The sequence below is a fragment of the Grampus griseus genome, assembly GCF_964374135.1.
Source record: "Grampus griseus genome assembly, chromosome: 20".
NCBI classification, from domain to species: domain Eukaryota; kingdom Metazoa; phylum Chordata; class Mammalia; order Artiodactyla; family Delphinidae; genus Grampus; species Grampus griseus.
The window spans coordinates 9,083,105-9,100,228 of record NC_139014.1 but is presented as its reverse complement, the minus strand read 5'-3'; the positions used below and the strand labels follow the sequence as shown (position 1 = coordinate 9,100,228).

The window sequence follows — 17,124 nt, the reverse complement described above, 5'->3', positions numbered from 1 at the left end:
TGGGCTGTAGGTGTGCCCCATGCACATGGGGGTCCGGGTTCCCCACCCTCGCCCCAGCTTCTCCCTCCCCTTTGCTCGCGGTTGGTCCCAGGTTACAAAGGTGCAGTACAGTGATGAGAACGTAATTCCCAAACCCTACTAGTTTTTACTCAGGATTTTGAAACTGTTGGGGCCCACTTTTGACAGCTCCCTGTCTGGGCTCAAAAGGGGAAGCCCCGAGTTGCCCTGGGGGCCCTGGCCTCCTGCCTGAGCCGGGCTTGTTCCCTGGGGCGGGCTGGGCAGTCAGGCCGGCCCCCTGTGTGTCCGGAACAGGCTGCAGAGGTGCTGAGCCCTGTCTACGGGAAGCAGAGGGCCCCTGCCCCTCCAGGGGCACACCAGGACCCTGGCAGAGCGGCCCAGAAAAGCCATGTTGTTTACAGGCTGAACACAGTTACTATTTTAAGATGCTGATGGGAGGGCAGCGTGAGCAATGAGACCCTGGGTCGGTGGGGGGGTGGGGGTGGCGGGGAGCTGCTAGGCACGCTGGAGGGCCAGACTGCCACAACTCTGTTCAAAATACAGGTTCCATAAGACCTCGGCCAGAGGGTGTACCTCAGAGTGGAATTTCTCTTTCTCCTACCCCTAGACAGAGGCCCCACCCATGACAATGGAGATTATGAATGAGAAAAACATTTATTCCATCTCCAAAGTTAGTCAACAGAATCCAAGGGCGCTGTGCATCTCCCCCGAGGCTCTGCAACACATTCAGAGCAGCCTGGGGGCTGTGGGTGTGCTCCACGCCTCCCAACTAACGGTGCGGGGGTATTTACATAAAGCTGGGTGCTGTCGTCAGGCAAAGCCCCTTCCTGCGGCCAAGGGGTGGGAGCAGAGACAGTGCTGCCCGCCCGAGCCCGCTGGTGGGGGGCGGCACCAGCCCTGCGCCTAGGCTGTCAGGAAGGTGACCCAGAGGCACTGGCACAGAGCCCAGATCCAAGCGAGCAGACACTTCAGCAGTGAGCACGGGCTGCCGCTCGCAGAGCAGGCAGGGGGCAGGGGGCTGGGGGCAGAACGAACCTGAGTGAGGAGGAAAGGAGCCCCAGCCCAGTGCCAGCAGCAGAGCAGGGGGAAGGCCCCACAGCCTCATCTTTGGCAGAGACCCCCCAGATGGCGGTGGCCACCGAGGCCTGCACGTGGCCCGGCTCCTTCAGGCTGGGGAGAAGCTAAGGCACTTGTCAAACCAGCACATCGGGCCCTTGGAGCTACTTCAGGTGGGGTTGGGGATCATTAAAAGCAATGACAAAACCCATCCAACCAAAAACCCTTCCCTAAAAAATGCCCTTGAGGAGTGGTAGGTGAAGCCCCCTGGGGCACAGGCCGAGGCTCTGAGGCCAGCAGCCAGGACGAGGAGGCAGGGGCTCTCTCTCCAGGCCGTGCGTCAGCTCCGACAGGCGCCAGGTGGATCGAGCGGGGCCGGCAGCTCTGGGAGACCAGCCTCGGGGGAGGAGTCCGGGAAGAGGGGAGGCCCCCCAAGCGCCCTCCCTCCTCCCCTTACCATCCCCGGCCGCAGCTCAGTACACGGGGGGCGGCTGGTAGCCCTCTGTGGTCTCGGCGTTCTGGGTGAAGGGCGGCTGTTGGTAGCTGTCCACAGGCGCGCCTGGGTAGGAGGCGTAGGCCGTGCTGGGGTCCAGAGTGGGGTCCACATAGTTCTGGATGAAGTCGTCCACTCCGGCCTTGTAGCGCTGGTAGGCCAAGGAGGCCAGCACGCCCTGCAGAGAGCCCCGAGGTTTGGGTTCCTCAGCCCTCCACCACCCTTCACCAAAGACACCAGGGCCCTGGCCCGTCCTGGTCCACTTACCCAGGAGAAGACAGAAAAGAAGCTGAAGGCGATGGCCGCCCGGGCCGAGTCGGCTCCCACCAGCACGTATTCCGGCTTGGTGGCTGCCCACTGATTGGCAAGGAAGCAGAAGCTGACGAACCACATGAAGGTCCAGAGAGCTGGGGAGAAGGCCAGGAAGGCAGGGTCAGCTCCACGGAGCCGGCAGGAGGGCAGGGTCAGCTCCACGGAGCCGGCAGGAGGGCAGGGTCAGCTCCACGGAGCAGGCAGGAGGGAGAAGCCTCCGGGGGTGCAAAGGGCACTGATGCAGAAGCCAGGGTGGGGACAAGATGCTATCCTGGGAGTCCTTGCTCCAAGTCCCACTCAGCTGCGGAGGGTTTCAGCAGATGGTGAGAAATCCTTCCGTGCCAGCCTGTCTGCTGGGAGGTCTGGGAACCTGGGGCTACTCCCACCCCTCCCAAGCCCTGCGGTCACAGCACCCTAGAGCTCTTGGGACCACTGCCGCTCCTGTTCACCCCAAGATCAAATGGAGGTGCAGCCGGCAGATACCTGAGAAGAGCAGGTCGCTGATGACCAGGTACTTGCGGTCAGTGGCGTTGCTGATCTGGGGGAAATAGACGTCGATCACGAAGAAGAAGGCCGAGGCCAGGAAGGCCAGCACCCCGATGGCGCTGCCGAAGCGGCACGCGTCCTCGTTGCGGTTGAACACGCAGTACTGCTGTCTGGACTCGTGGGTGTTGCTGTAGCCCTCACTGAAGATGCATGAGAACACGATCAAGGCGAAGACCTGAGGGGGAGGCAGGGGAAGGGCTGAGTGACTGCTACCCTGTGACAAACCCCCCAGGTGGCACACAGAGTGGGGCCTCCTCTGCTCCTGCTGTCCCCCATGCTCCAGGTTGGTGTCCCAGCCCTTCCTGAACTTGGGGAGCGAGCCCCTCCCTCTCCCTTCTCCTGGGCTACCTCCAGACACCAGTCACAAGTCACGAGGGGTATGGCCGGGGATTCCTGGACTGGGGATGGTGGGGAGTGAAGGGGATCTCCTGGGAGGGGACTGCCTGCCCAGCTGTCTGCCTGGAGGATGGGTACTGGTGGTTAGGTACTTGAAGATTAAGGGCAATCGCCCAAACTAAAGCACTCCCACTTTCAGTGAGTTTTAAACAGGATGGGTCACAAAGTCATAAAAACCCAAGCTTGGAGTCTCACCCCCATCACCTGTCTGAGTCACCTCTACAGCACCCAGCCTCTGCCTAAACACCCAGTGATGGAGGGCTCCTCCCACCTCAGGAAAGCCATGCCTCTGAGCCGAAATAGCGTCCCCAGACCCCCACCTCCTGGAGCCCCCTCCACCTCTTCCCTGCTGGGCTCCTCAGTTTGGCCAGCTTCTTTCCTACAAGGAATTCTGGGCTCTTTGGCATCCTGGCCCCTGCCCTCCCAGGGAACCCCAGCTGGCCTCCCGCTCACAGTGGGTCCCACCCACACAGAGCACCTCACGCTAGTCTGCCCAGCAGGCCTGTGGACACAGCTCTGCACGCAGACCCCTGGATGTACTGGGGTGGGGGTCGAGGGGGTGTACCAGCCAGAACGCTGGGAGGGGCTCCAGGCCCTTGCGAAAAGCCTCACGTCACCCGTCTCCACCCCAAACTGAAAGGCCACCGCTCACCCCTGCCTTATGTCAGCAGACCCGGGACAGTCTGGAGGCCTGGCTCCCTCTGGGACCGGCCCAGGCCTCTCCCCAGCCTGCCCTGCCTGCCTGCACAAGGCCCTCTCAATAGGCTCTGGAGCTGGCAGTCACAGGCCCCACCCCCAGCTGGAGATGAAGCCGGAACTCTGGATGCTGGGAGCAGTGTGCCAGCCTGACTCCTGGCACTGCCATCCCGAAACGTGGGCATCTGCTCCTGGAGTCAGACCCCACAGTCAGGCAGAGCGGGGGTGAGAGTGTCACCAGGGCAACGCGTAGGGCTCCAGTCCCAGGCAGGGGCAGGTGTGGTGTGGGCGCCGCATGCCCAGCCCTCTGCCTGCGGGCTGGCTAACAGCTTGTTCAGCTTTGGGCTCCGGTTGTCCGAGAGCATGGGACCTCCCACCAACGCCCCACCCCGGTAACCTGGTACTGGAGCGCTCAGCCAGCTCACATGGAGGGGAACATCCTGGGGTCACCTGATCTTGGATGGGGAAGCAGACCCATGGGCTGCTCTTGAGAGACTCTGTATCAGGGCGCCAGGCTGCCCCCCAACCCCACGCACCCCACGTGGCTTCGGAAAGCCCCTTCCTGATGAATTCCCCCAGGGTGGGAGTCGCGGCGTGCCGGCCACCTGTCCTGGAGCCGCCTCAAACTCCTCCCACTGCCAGCAGGGCGACGGGCCTGCTCCCCGCGGTGCCGCCCGGCCATTCCGCGCCCGGGCTGGGAGGTGGGGGGTGGCGGGACCCGGGTTCGGGGGGCGGCGGGGCCCGGGGGGTGAGGGGCTGGAGGGTCCCGGGCCCCGCTCGCCCGCCCCACGCGCGCCGCTCCCACCCCCGGGCCTCGGCCGCCACCACCTGTCGCGCTCTCAGGCTCCCAGCGGCCCCACTCCCCCGGCCTGGCGACGAAGTCGGTTCCCCGAGGCCCCGCACCCCGGCTCACCAAGCACACGGCGCGCACCACCACCTGCGGCTGCGTCAGGAAGCGCCTCAGGTCGAAGGAGCCGCCCGCCTTGGCCGCGCCGTAGGCCCCGCTCTCCATTTCGCCGTCGCAGCCGCCGCCGCCGCCGCAGCCGCGGACTGTTGAGGAGCCAGCTCGCCGCCCCGCCCCCGTCCCGGCTCCTCCCCAGGGGCGTGGCCAGCACCGCCCCAGGGACCGAGGGCAAAGTCCGCCCAAGACGAGCGGCGGTGCAGGAGCGGCAGGGTTACCCCGACATCCCGGCCTGCGCTTCCAGCGGCCGACATCCGTCCAGCGGCAGCGGACTCGTTGTCCAGCCCACCTCTCGGCCGGAGTCTCGTCCCTCTGCTCTACTGGTCCGCAGGGCGACTGGAAAGGGCCAGAGAGTCCCCAGGAAGAGAGGGTCGCAAGAAGGGCCCGCCCCCCTGCTCCATCCACTCTTTGCCCCTGCACTCCCGCCTCCGCCTCCAGGAAGCCCCGCCAGACGCCGTCTGGGCCCCATCTGCCCAAGACCCAGGCTCCTACGCACCTCCTCTCTTCTCCCCCATTCTACTTAAACCCCAGGCCACAGCCTGGACCCCTCCCTGCATGGCCTGTCACTCTTTTCTCCTCTCTGGAGCTAAGCCTGGGATGTGGTCGAGACCACCACCCCTTCCAGTTTTTCCCGAGCCGGGCCCGGCCCCAGGGCCATGTAGGGCCGTGCGTAGGGCCGACTTCCAGGCTCCAAGATGGTGTGCAGACAGAAACGAAGTTCCCAGGGTGGCCGGCAGGGGGCAGAGTTTAATACAATTCTTTCCGGAAATGGTTCAGAGCGTCCAAACTGGGATGGCTCTAGGTGTGTGTGGGTGGGGAGGGGGGCTGGTTCTCCAGGGGCCTCAGGCTGACTCGGCAGGGAGGAATTCCAGACATCATAGTTGCAGGTAAAGATTAATGAGGGGGTGCTGGCCAGGTGGGGCCCAGAGTCCTCCAGGTGAATGGGACGGTGACAGGTGAGCAGTGGAGCCAGAGGACTGGGCCACCAGGAGATGGGGTGCCACTCCAGGGAAGAGGGGAGCAGGGGTGGGGGAGGAAGCAGTGGCCCTGGGTGGGCTGGTGCCTCTGGGCCTTCACATCTACCCCAACGTCTCCCCAGACCTGGATGGACGGTGACGAGCTGCTGAGCGGTGAGGAGAGGGGCCCTCACAGAGCCCCGTCCTCCTATGGACCTCTCCTTCCCCCTACAGCTCCCCCCATCCTAAATCCCTCAAACTAGCACCATGAGTATTTGATGAAGAACACCAGCGCTCCAAGAATCCAGGCTGGTGGGGCTTTTCTTCATTCTTTTCTTCATTTCATTTCTTCAAATGGTGGGTCCTTCTATAGGGGACAAGAACCAGGGCTCTCCTGGGGACTCTGCCCAGCCTGCATCTTCTGGTCACGACCTTGATGACAAAGGAGTTGAGACTCCAGGTTAAGCCAGCATACCTCCCAGCCACCCCCTCCCAAGGCCTCCAGGAATTTTATTGGTGGCAAGTGCATCAGTGCCCTGGGCAGGAGGAGGGGCGTGAGGCTTAGTCACACCACGAAATAAGGTGGGGGCACTGAATCACCTGGAGGCCAAGTACTGGCCCCTGGTCTGTATACCCCCTGTTATAGAAGGGGAAACTGAGGCTCAGAGAGCTGACATGGTTCGCCCATGAGCCTAGCCTCTGGGACAGACTTGGGAGGGAGGGGCGCAGAGGTAAGACAAGGAGAGTGCCAAGGACTCCTGGACAAAGCCCACCAAAGAGGCTGGCCAGGTGTTAGTGAATTGGTCGACCAAACCCACACTGGGGTCCTAGCTTGGGCTGAGACCCCCTGTCTCAGCCAGGGAGGTTTGATTTGCTCAGTCGATAACAAAACGGATGCTGAGACTGGAAGAGCACCAGCTTTCTTCAATGGCCAAAGAATGGAGAAGCGGGAACCTAGTTTGCAAATCAACTCAACCCAATTCAGTTGGAGACACCAAATAAATAGGAGGGTTGGAGTAAAAGGGAGGGGTTTGGAATGAGTGGGAGGAATATTCATGAGTTATCCAAGAACAGGGGTGTGGTTTGGACCTGGAACTGATGCAACTCTCCTTTTCAGTTCTCATAGGGGCTTTTCTGGTTGTCATCATGGTGATCGCCAGCTGTCCTGGTGCTGGTGGGTGTGTCATTTAGCTAACGTATAGAGCGTGTAGTAAGGCTCTAGATCTATTGGAAGTCGAATCCTCCGCCATCTTGAGCCTAGTTGGTTCTAACTGGTTCTTGTTTTTTTTCTGTTTGCTGCTTCCTCCTGAAACTTAGATAAGAGTAATTGGTTTCTCTTCGAGGGAGGGACAGGGGTGTGATTCTGGGGAGACAGCTTTGGTACCAGAGGGGCGGGGAGGATGACCAGGAGACAGAAGTGTCTTAGGAACGAGGGGAGGTGAGAAGTTCGGAGGCAGAGATGACCACTGCCAAAGGCCAGGCAGGTGGGGCACACAGAGGACTGCGGTGCCCAGGGTTGGACAGCACAAAGGCCCTGGTCACTTTACAAGTCAGTGAAGTAATAGCCTTCGAGAGGGGACCCCAGGAGGTCCAGCCCCTGCCTCCGGTCACCAGCTGGAAAGACTGACGGGGTTTCCATGGAGGGCAGAAGCCCCTGGCCCACCCTGGTGCCCCGGAGGCTCCATCCTCCTCAGACCAATAGGGAGTATTGGAGAGAGCCCCACCCAGAGGCAGTGGACTCCACGACAAGGCGGCTAGAGCATGGTCAGGGTCAGATAAAGCCGCCAACGTGCTCCATGGGCACTTGGCACACGGTAGGCCCTAAGTGAACTTTTGCAAGTCATGCATAAGCCATACGGCCCTTTCTTTGCCCTGGTGGTGTTACCGAACGCAAGTTCATGTGCCCAACACACTGTGAAGCCAAACAAAACAAAATGTTGGAGTTTGGAGCACAGAAAGTTTTACTGCGGGGCCACGCAAGGGGAACGGGGCAGGGGCGCTCTGCCCCCCCAAATTCCGAACTCCTCGAGGGCTTTCAGCAAAGCACTTTTATCGGCCAGGTGAGGGAGGGGAGCCGCAGGGTATGTGATCAATTCTCTGATTGGTTGGTGTCACAGAGGTTAACATTATCGATCCTTAGGCACCAGAAGGCCCCTGGGCTACGAACCCATGATCCTCAAGTAGTTAATTTCTTCCATTGGGTCGTGGGTTTTAGCATCTGAAAAATTCAGGAAATATGCCTGAGATACTGTTATCTGGGTACTTCAGAGAGGAGCTACAGCAGAAGATATGGAGGAGGGGTCTGTCCTGGGAAAGTCCCATAGGGTCCTGCTTGGTTCCAATGGCAGCCCTGCCCTACCAAACCACCACCGGCTCTGCCAAGCCAGGGCCCCCGTTGGTCCACATAGGCCATCAGCAGTTCACTCCTCCCCCACATCCAGCACCCATTTCCTACCTGATCTGCTTGGTCCGGCTCAGTTTCCAAGAAAAGACGGCTATGATGGAGATGAGGCAGGCAGCCAGCGCGAAGGTGGGTCCCGGGGGCAGCTCTCCTGTGAAGGAGGCGGGGGACAGCTGGGCTGGACTTCCGTTAGGCCAGGCCAGGGTAGGCATGGCTGCGTCAGGGCACCCGTCCCTGCTTTTGGCACCTCCCACTGACCTACTCAGAAGCGCCAGCTGCCCCTCTGGAAACCAAGGGGCCCTCTCACCTGGGGGCACCAGTGTGAAGGGAGTGTGCTGGACGCTGATGTTGTTTTCAGCCTGGCACCGGAACCAGTCCGACGTCTGGTTCAGTGGGAAGGAGAAGTTGGCTGGCTGCCCAGAGTTCCGAGTCTGCTGCATGTGGATGTGCCCGTTCCTCCTGACCAGTCTGTAGGTGATGGGTGGGCTGCCCGAGGATGCCTGGCAGAACACCTCTACCCTGAGGCCTGACCCCCTGTCCAACAGGGTGAAGTCAGCTTGCAGCTGGGACACCGGCTCTGGCAGGGTGGGAGAGGGCGAGAGCACAGGTGTGGCTGGGAGACTTTAATGCCCTCCCCCTAGCCAGTTCCCTCAGTACACATGCCTAATGAGCCTAGTGGCCTAACTGACTGATTGCTCCTCCAGGCAGCCTTCTGGATTGCTCCCTCCGCCTCGCGTCTGAGCTTCTACCCTACTTGCAGTGTATACCATACAATTTCATCCATGTATTTGGTTTTATTTTCATGTGGTATATTCTGGGTTGCCAGACTGAGCAGCTAAAAATACAGGACACCCAGTTAATTTTGAATTCAGATTAACAATGAATAAAATTTAGGCAGTCTCTTAAAGATGAGACAGTCCAAAGAGGAAGAAGGAAACCAACGTTTAACAAGCACCTTAAGAAAATGCTCATCTGGCAATTCCTCAAAAAGTTAAAGAATTACCACACGACCCAGCAATTCCACTCCTAGCTATATACCAAAAGAATTGAAAACAGGGACGCTAACAGATACTTGTACACACATGTTCACAGCAGCACTATTCACAACAGCCAAAAGGTGGAAACAGCCCAGATGTCCATCAATGGATGACGGATAAACAAAATGTGGTCCATCCACATGACGGAAGAGTATTCATCCATGAAAAGGAATGAAGCACTGACACCTGCTACAACATGGATGAACCTTAAAAACATTATGCTGCGGCTTCCCTGCTGGCGCAGCGGTTGAGAATCTGCCTGCTAATGCAGGGGACACGGGTTCAAGCCCTGGTCTGGGAAGATCCCACATGCCGCGGAGCGGCTGGGCCCGTGAGCCATGGCCGCTGAGCCTGCGCGTCTGGAGCCTGTGCTCCGCAACAAGAGAGGCCGCGATAGTGAGAGGCCCGCGCACCGCGATGAAGAATGGCCCCCACTTGCCACAACTAGAGAAAGCCCTAACGCAGAAACAAAGACCCAACACAGCCAAATAAATAAATAAATTTAAAAAACCAAAAAAACACATTATGCTGAATGAAATACATCAGACACGAAAGGCCACATATTGTATGATTCTATTCATGTGAAATACCCAGAATTTTTTTTTTTTTTTTTGCGGTACGCGGGCCTCTCACTGTTGTGGCCTCTCCCGCCGCGGAGCACAGGACCCGGACGCGCAGGCTCAGCGGCCATGGCCCACGGGCTCAGCCGCTCCGCAGCACGTGGGATCCTCCCAGACCGGGGCACGAACCCGCGTCCCCTGCATCGGCAGGCGGACTCTCTGCACCACCAGGGAAGCCCTCATACTATTTTTTTTTCAAACACTCCTTCATGCAAAATCTTTGAAGTTAAGTAAAGCTCTATCTAGAGTTTAATCTACTCTCCAGGGCACCAGTTTGCAAACTGCTACCAACAATTTCGTCAACGTGACTCTGAGGCCCAACAGTCAACGGCTCTTGGGGCCAGAATCTTCCCCCCCCCACACCCCCGGGGAAATGTGGGTTCAGGCTTCAGGGTGATGACACTGTTGCTCCCTTCACTGTGGGGAAATGACCTTGACTTAACAAAAATGGAAAGAAAATGCTGGCCCACCTTCATTTCCATTACGATGGCCATTAATAGAAGCCTGATTTACATAAGTTCACAGACAGAAGCCACTTTCGGTTTTAGTGCCCTACAGGGTACAGCACTCACTTTTTATTCTAACAAGACCTGTGTGGGTCTTTCCTTTTGATTATTTAGTTTATGCATCTAGCCCACCCATAACGAGGGGTCTATCATTTAATTACAAATTCATCATCTGTGTCTGAACATTTGAAGATAGGATGGCACACTCAGAATTTGATCAAGCGACAAGGACACCCCGGGGACCGGAAGCTGAGCCAGCCAGGGCTGGGGTGATCGAATGGCTGTGCAGAGCCTCCCACTGTCACTAAAGAAAGAGCGAGCAGCTTAGGGCTGTGCCCAGGCCGGGCAGTGGATTGCCGTCCAGCTGGGCTTGGAGGCCCTTCAGGATCGCCCCTACCTCTCCCTAGCTTGTTTCTGTGATAACCCGGAAGCTTGGAGATTGGAGTCCCAACCCTGGAGGCCCAATTCATTAGACCTGAGCTCGGGCCCAGGGATCTGATGAGGGTTGAACAAGCAGCCCATCTGTTGAGAGTTGAATTGTGTCCTCCAAAAAGGAAGATGTATTCAAGCCTTAACCCCAGGTACTTGTGAATGGGACCTTATTTGGAAATGGGGTCCGTACAGATGGACTTCAGTAACCCTTGCTGGATTAGGGTGGGCCCTAAAGAGAAGAGACAAAGACACACACACACACACAGGCCATGTAAAGACAGAGGCAGAGTTTGGAGTGATGCTGTCACAAGCCAGGCAACGCCAAGGACTACCACAGCCCGCAGGTGAGCCTTCAGATGAAGCCTCCAGAACCAGGAGAGAATCGATTTCTGTGTGGTACTTCGTTAGAGCAGCCCCAGGAAACTAGCACAGCCCCCTTACAAGTGAAGCGGGTTTCAGGATTGGGGGGAGGGGACAGTTATCAAGACTCCTTTGTACACACTCGCACTCTGAATCTGTCCTTCAACCAGCCGCGCCCCAGCCCCCCACCCCGAACATTGTCTTCTTTCATGGCAGCCCCACGGGAGACCCCAGGCCTCATCTTCCTGCCTCACCTTTTCTAGGGCTCTGAAAGTCCCCCTTTATGTCCCACCTCCCCCTGCGCCCTCTGGAAGGCTGGTAGGCTCAGTTGCACCGAATCCCGGAACCCTCAAGCTCTCCTCTCACATCTCACCTTCTACACCTAATGGAAACCAGCCTCCCCTCCCCCACACAGTGCCTGCACCAGTGGTATCTCAGGTGGCGGGGGGTCCTCACAGCCTTCCCAACACTGGCCTGGGATGGCGAGGGCGGGCATCCTCTTGCTATTCCTGGACCACTCTCCCTCCTCCCTCCCTAAACAGCAGCCTTGAACCTCATGTCTTCAGACACTGCACCCTGCCCCTCTGGGTTACAGTTACCTGGAAATGCCCACCATCCCTTGAAGATTCTTGTGCCTGGTTCCTGCTACACTCAATACTGCACTTGCCATGATTCTTGGGGATTTCAAAATACACAGAAACGTTCCAAAATCTTGGCTCTTAACACCCAATATCTCAGGCCCAACCTCTTGTTCCCATTAGTAGTAATCAGTTGTAAGGCTGCCCTTGACTTCGCCAGTTCCCAGCTGCTCAGACCCAAACCCCCCGAGTCATCTTCCACAGCTCTGTCTTTCCCATCCCATCCCATCTATCAGCAAAGGCCTTCAGAATATACCTTGACCACCTTGCCAGGCCTCCTGGCTATCACCCAATCTCTCCTCTGGATCCCGGGAACAGTCTAAAGGCTCTCTGGGATTCTAGCCTTCATCCCCACCCCATCTCTTCTCAACACAGCAGCCAAAATGACCCCAGGAAGAGTAAATCAGGTCAACCCTTCTGCTGTAAACCCTCCCATTGCTATGCCCACAGGGCCCCCCCGACTCAACACTGCCCCCCTACCTCATCCAACACTCCCCTGCCCCTGCTTCCTGTGCTCTGGCCACGCAGGCCCTTGTCCAGGCACATCCTGCTCTACCACCTCCTTCGTGTCCTTGCTGGCGTGTCCCCTTCTCAGTGATGACTTCCCAGTAGATGGTGCCCTCCCTCCCCACCCCCAACCCATGTTCCCTTCCCCTCTTCCCTGCTTGCTGTTCTCTGGGACCTATCACGTTCTAGCACGCTGTAGAATGTGCTTATTTTTATTATCATCTGTCCCTCCGGCCCCACTAGAATGTAAGCTACGTGAGGGTAGGGATCTCTGTTTTGTTTCTGCACCCACCATCCTGGGGCCTCAAGCAGCACCTGGTACCAAACAGATGCTCAACCAGTAATTACTGAATGATTGGATAAATGAATGAATGAATGAATGAATGATTTGTCAGTCGGCTCCTTAGCAGTTTAGTTAGCAGGACTTGCTGGGCAAGAGTCTGAGCAGAAGTCAGGGGCTGGAGGGGGGTGGACCGGCCCTGCCCAGGTACTTCCCGGAGACCCAGAGGCCAGGGCCCTGCACAGTTCTCCTTTTAGCGGAAACACCATGATGTGTTTTTTTTTTTTTTTGATGTGTTTGTTTTTAAAGCAAATAAGGAAATGATAGTTCAGCCCATGCGGCACTCAAGTGAGGTCCACCCTTAAGTGGAATAGAAGCGGCTGCAGTTGCAGCCCTGAGACCAGGGAAGTTACAGGTCCAGATGAGACCAGAGGAAGGGCAGCCGCCCTTGCAGAGATGTGGAGAGGAGGAGGTGACTGACCACCTTGACTTTAAGGGTCACAGGGCTGGAAATGGGGGCAGGGGAGAGGGCAGGAGAAGGAAGGGGAGTGGAAAGACAGAGGCGGCCAAAGCTGAGGGGAGGAGGGACGGCCACCGGGAGCCTCCCCTCTCACTGGCTCTTACACCAGGCGGCTGGTGGAGAGAGGGGCCCTGACACTTTCCTGTTGCCTCTGAGAGTCAGGCAGTTTCCCCTTTGCTGGACCTCAGGGAGGGGGGAGTTGGGGGAGCCCAGACTTCCTCATTCTCTCACTCACCCTCCTCCTGGGCCAAGGCACCCCACCAGAATGCCCCCAGCCTGCCCTGGGGTCACACCCACCCCAGGGGCTTCTGCTACAGATCAGGCACTCAGAGTGATTGGGGTACACCTGCCCGGGACACGCCCTCTGCCTGCCTCCGCTGGTAATACCTGCCCCCCCACCACACACAGCCCAAGGGGAAGCCAAGCACTTTCCTTGCCCCACGTCACTGTCCCCACCGTCTGTCTGTTGTCCCGCCCACTCCCACCTCCTGCAGAGCTTTCTCTTCTCCAACCCTCCAGGGCCCTGCATGGGTTGAGGCTGGGGTCCAGAACCTTCCAGTGGTCTAGCAGCAGACGCCACTCACCCGCAACACCCTTCCCCCGGTCGGCCAAAGCCTCTACCGTGGGTGGGGCCTCTGACTCCAGGGTCCCCATCTGGGGGTACTCCGCCCTCCAGCATGCTGGGAAACTCACCTTTCTCCTGCTTTGCGGAGCTGCTGGTGGCTGTAAGAGAGGGGAGGGCAGTTAGGAGAGCCCAGGGTGGAGGGGAGGCCAGAGCCCACTCAGAAAGCCTCATCCTGAGCCCAGAAGGAGGCCCAGGACTCCACAAGCACCGTCACTCACAGAAGCTCTTTGGAGCCCGGAGCGTTTCGTATCATCAGCCCATTCTGCAGATGAGTAGAGTGGACCCAGAGTGGTGAAGCAATAACTGGCTGGTCTGAGACTCAAGCCTAAACCTTCCCCTCTCTGTCCTGTGCTTGCAGAGGTGTCTCCTGTGCTCCCTAGACCCCTGGACCCTGAGTCTGCCACCTCAAGGCCCTGGCAGCGGCCCCCTCCCACCACGTACCTGGGCAGCTCACCTAGCGCAGCCAAGCAGAGCAGCCGCAGGACCCTCATGGCTCTGCCGCGCGGGGCCCTCAGCCAGGAGGGCAAGCGCTTCCTCGAGCGAGGCCACCTCCACTCCAGAGCCTCTGGGTGCTCCCTGGGTGGGTGCGTGCCTGCAGCGGGGAGATAACCGGGATGCCACAGCGCCCCAGGGCTGGGCCCGGGACGGCGACTCTCCCCACACCCCCAGGGAGTTAGGAGGGGCCAGGAGCCAAACCAGGGTTCACAGTCGCCGCCACTGCCAAGCTGTAGGACCCCAGGGTAGAAGACGTCCGTGTCCTCACCCTGGAGTCCTCACCGGGACCCCCCCACCCCAAGGTGGAGGCACTGGTAGCCAGCAAGGGGGAATTAAGCTTGCTAACCCGCTGATTTTGAGACGAGAGGATTATCCCAGATTATCGAGGTGGGCCCGATGTAATCATGAGGGTCCTTCTGAAGAACTGGTGGGTTGGACCCCTCAGGGCTGGGGGCTCAGGGCAGAGAGAAGAGAGGGAGCAGGTAAGGTGGGACTAGGACCCATCCAATCCCACAGAGGCTTTTTTTTAAAAAAATGAATGAAGTGACTTTATTTAAACACTCCCTGTTTCTACACTGACACAGCTGCATATGCGTTTTTCTCCTGCTATCACAGAACATGGAGCTTTGATTTGTACACAGGTGCCTTCCTCAGGGAGGATGTCCCGCCCCCAGGGAACAATTTGCTTCCTGTGCGGGCTCTTCTCTCCTACAGAGCCTCACAGGTCAGTGGCACTCACATCCCCAGCACAGCCCGGGAACCGGCACCTGACCCAAGGCAGGCCAGTTACAGCCCTGCCCTGGGGCCCCTAGGCCCGGCTCAGGGGCACCCACTGAGGCCTGGGCGTGTTGGGAAGCTGGTCTGGTGGGATGACCCTGCCCAAGCCTGGGCACAGTGTCCTGGAGCTCCCCTGAGGACTGGCTTTGTCACCTCGGTGGTCCCTTCTCCTCAGTGGGCAAGAATCAGCATCTGTCCCTTGCCACCCAGAGTCCTGACTCGTACCCCTGGGGATGTGCTCTGGGGACCCACCTACCTCTCTGCATTTGGGCAAAAGCTAATCTTCTCTTAGTTTTCCTAGCGAAATTCCCTTCCAGAAAGTCTGTTCTCACTCTGCCGGGAGGGGTGCGTGGAAGGAACTGACGACTGAAGGCAGGCAGAAGCGTCCCCTCAGCTGTGGGCAGTCTGTTGCCTGAAGTCCCAGAAGCTCGAGGTTTTTCCTCTACGTTGTGCTCAGGGCTTCTGATTCGAGCTGAGGCAGCTCATGAGAAGCCTCCCCCTTTTATCGGTGTGTCTGGGGAGCCAGAGTCAGAGCAGAGAACGGTGGGTGGACTCGAGGGACAATTCCCCCAGGCCTTGGTGGGACCGGGGGCATCTCTACTGCCTCACCCCGACTACCCCTCTCCAGCCATCACCTGTGTGCCCCACCAAATGAGGGCTGTTTCTCTGAGCTGTTCTGCGCCTCTTCTCCACAGGCTGCAGGTGTGACAGCACCGAGTAGGTTGCCCCAGGTGAGCCCAGGTCACCCAGGTGGAGCGGAGTCAGGGTGTCCTCAAAGCTCTCCTGTCACCCACTAGACTGACATTTCGTGATTCCTGCCCACCGAGGGCCAGTCTCCTCTATGATAAATGGCCTTACCAGCACCTCCTTGCGTCACTTTCCTGGGAGGGTCCCCTGGGTGGGAATCCGTGCTGGGCTGCCTTGGCCAGAGTAGCTGGGAGCCCTCTCAGGGCTGGGTGGGGAGAGTCCGGGACCCCCTCCCCCACCCCAAGGTGGAGGCACTGGGGCCCCTGCACCTGGAGAGACCCTGGCTTCACTTACTGCAATAACCCCACGGGCCTCTCCCTGCCCACGTGTGTCTTCTTTGCTGCTGGTAGACGCTCAACGTTACCGGACCCCCGGGCTCTCCAAGCCCAGCCAGAGGTGTGCTGGTTCCGCCTTCACTCTGGTTGTCCTCGTGGGCCCCAGAGCCCAGTCTAGAGGACTCAGAGTCCCAGTTTCCACAGCTCAGGCCCGCCCGGCCCGTCTCTACACCGTGGCTCAGGCCGTTCCTCTGCCTTCACCTCCGGTCGAGTCCTCCGTCCCCCAAGGCCCCGCTAGTCGCCCACTCCACGAAACCCTCCTGCTGACTGCGATGGCTCCCCCCTGAGCCCCAGGTTGCCTCGCTGGGCCGGCACGGTCACAGGGCCATCAGGGCCCCTTCCCACCTGTCCCACTTTGCTCCGTTAGGCCAATGACCATGTTGTAATAGGGCCTCAACTGCTCTCCTAGGAAGGACACTATATAAGTAACTGCTCATTCAGTCCTCACAGCCACACAGAGGAGGGTGGTGTCATCCCCAGGCTTTGGTCAAGCAAACTGAGGCCCCGAGTTTGAGTTCCTCAAGGTCCTGAAGCTCGTCCCCCTCACATCCGGTGATGCACTTGGCGGGTTCTCTGAAGGCACGTGAAGGTGATAAGAAGGACCTGGATGCCTCAGTGCTGCAGGTTCTCCCGCTTCGCACCCAACAGCCTCACCCCCGGGGGCTCATTAAACCACATCGCTGGGCTCCACCCTTAGAGGAGGTGCGGTGGGGCCCGAGAACTGGCTTTTCTAACAAGTTCCCAGGTGATGTTGGTGCTGCTGGTCCGGGACCACACATTGACCCTAAGCTGCTAATTAACAACGTGTGTCGCCTTCTTTGGGGCCAGACTGGTTGCCCTCCCCAAGCTGAGCACGTAGCTCCCTGTGTCTCCCGCAGTCTCACCACCAGCCCCAAAACAGGGCCCAGCACTTGTTGACAGGCGGATGGGTCATGGGATGCTGGGTGAGTGAGAGAGAGGGACAGCGACAGGAGGAGCTGAACCAGCCAAGACTGCAACGACCACGTGAAGCCCCTGGACTGAGGGCGCCGGGCCAGAGCCGCCCAGATGCCGTGTCCAGGCTGGGAATCCAGCCAGGCGCTGGCCTCCTGCTGCTGGAAGTAGAGCCTCGTCAAGCACGTCCTGGGGTTTCTCCTGACCTTCCCTCCTGACGGCTCTTTAGGCCAGCAATCCTCAACCCTGGCTGCCGGTGAGAGTCACCTGGGAGCTTTAGAAAGTCCAGATGTCTGGCTGCTGGCTGCACCTGGACCAATGGCGTCAGAGTCGCTGGCACAGGGCCAGCATCTGACGGGGCTTCTCAGGAGTTCTCCGAGGCTGAGAACCACAGATTGAGAACCTCTGCAGCCTCGGCACCCGAGGCTTGGGAATCTTGGACGCAGCCCTGCCTTCCTGGGCAGCGGGCTCCGCTAC

At 58.9% G+C, this 17,124-nt stretch overlaps 2 protein-coding genes across 3 annotated transcripts; both read right to left on the bottom strand.

Annotated features, from left to right (window-relative positions):
• Positions 1–634: 634 nt before the first annotated feature.
• Positions 635–4,558, bottom strand: SYNGR2 (synaptogyrin 2). Of its 2 annotated transcripts, XM_082679036.1 has the most exons (4): positions 4,431–4,558; positions 2,363–2,600; positions 1,835–1,974; positions 636–1,745 (listed from the first exon to the last, which is right to left on the bottom strand). In XM_082679036.1, exons 1-4 carry the CDS (start codon positions 4,527–4,529, stop codon positions 1,548–1,550), a joined length of 675 nt encoding a protein of 224 aa, XP_082535162.1. In that variant the 5' UTR covers positions 4,530–4,558; the 3' UTR covers positions 636–1,547. The 2 variants fall into 2 exon arrangements, with proteins under 2 accessions (XP_082535163.1, XP_082535162.1); XM_082679037.1 differs by lacking the exon at positions 1,835–1,974 and having other exon boundaries at positions 635–1,745.
• Positions 4,559–7,429: 2,871 nt separating this feature from the next.
• LOC309837903 (protein IL-40) lies at positions 7,430–13,851 on the bottom strand (the record flags this gene model as incomplete). Its single annotated transcript, XM_082678780.1, has 5 exons — positions 7,430–7,652; positions 7,890–7,986; positions 8,143–8,412; positions 13,429–13,458; positions 13,815–13,851. The coding sequence occupies 5 exons, from the start codon at positions 13,849–13,851 to the stop codon at positions 7,646–7,648; spliced, it is 441 nt and encodes a 146-aa protein (XP_082534906.1). The 3' UTR covers positions 7,430–7,645.
• Positions 13,852–17,124: the final 3,273 nt, after the last annotated feature.

Bases quoted from the DNA above. Each gene is read 5' to 3' on its own strand.
- SYNGR2 (XM_082679036.1), bottom strand. From the start codon at position 4,529: ATGGAGAGCGGGGCCTACGGCGCGGCCAAGGCGGGCGGCTCCTTCGAC. The intron at 2,601-4,430 runs GTGAGCCGGGGT...CCTCCCCCTCAG, and splicing joins TGGTGCGCGCCGTGTGCTTG to GTCTTCGCCTTGATCGTGTT. The intron at 1,975-2,362 runs GTATCTGCCGGC...CCTTCTCCCCAG, and splicing joins CAGCGACCTGCTCTTCTCAG to CTCTCTGGACCTTCATGTGG.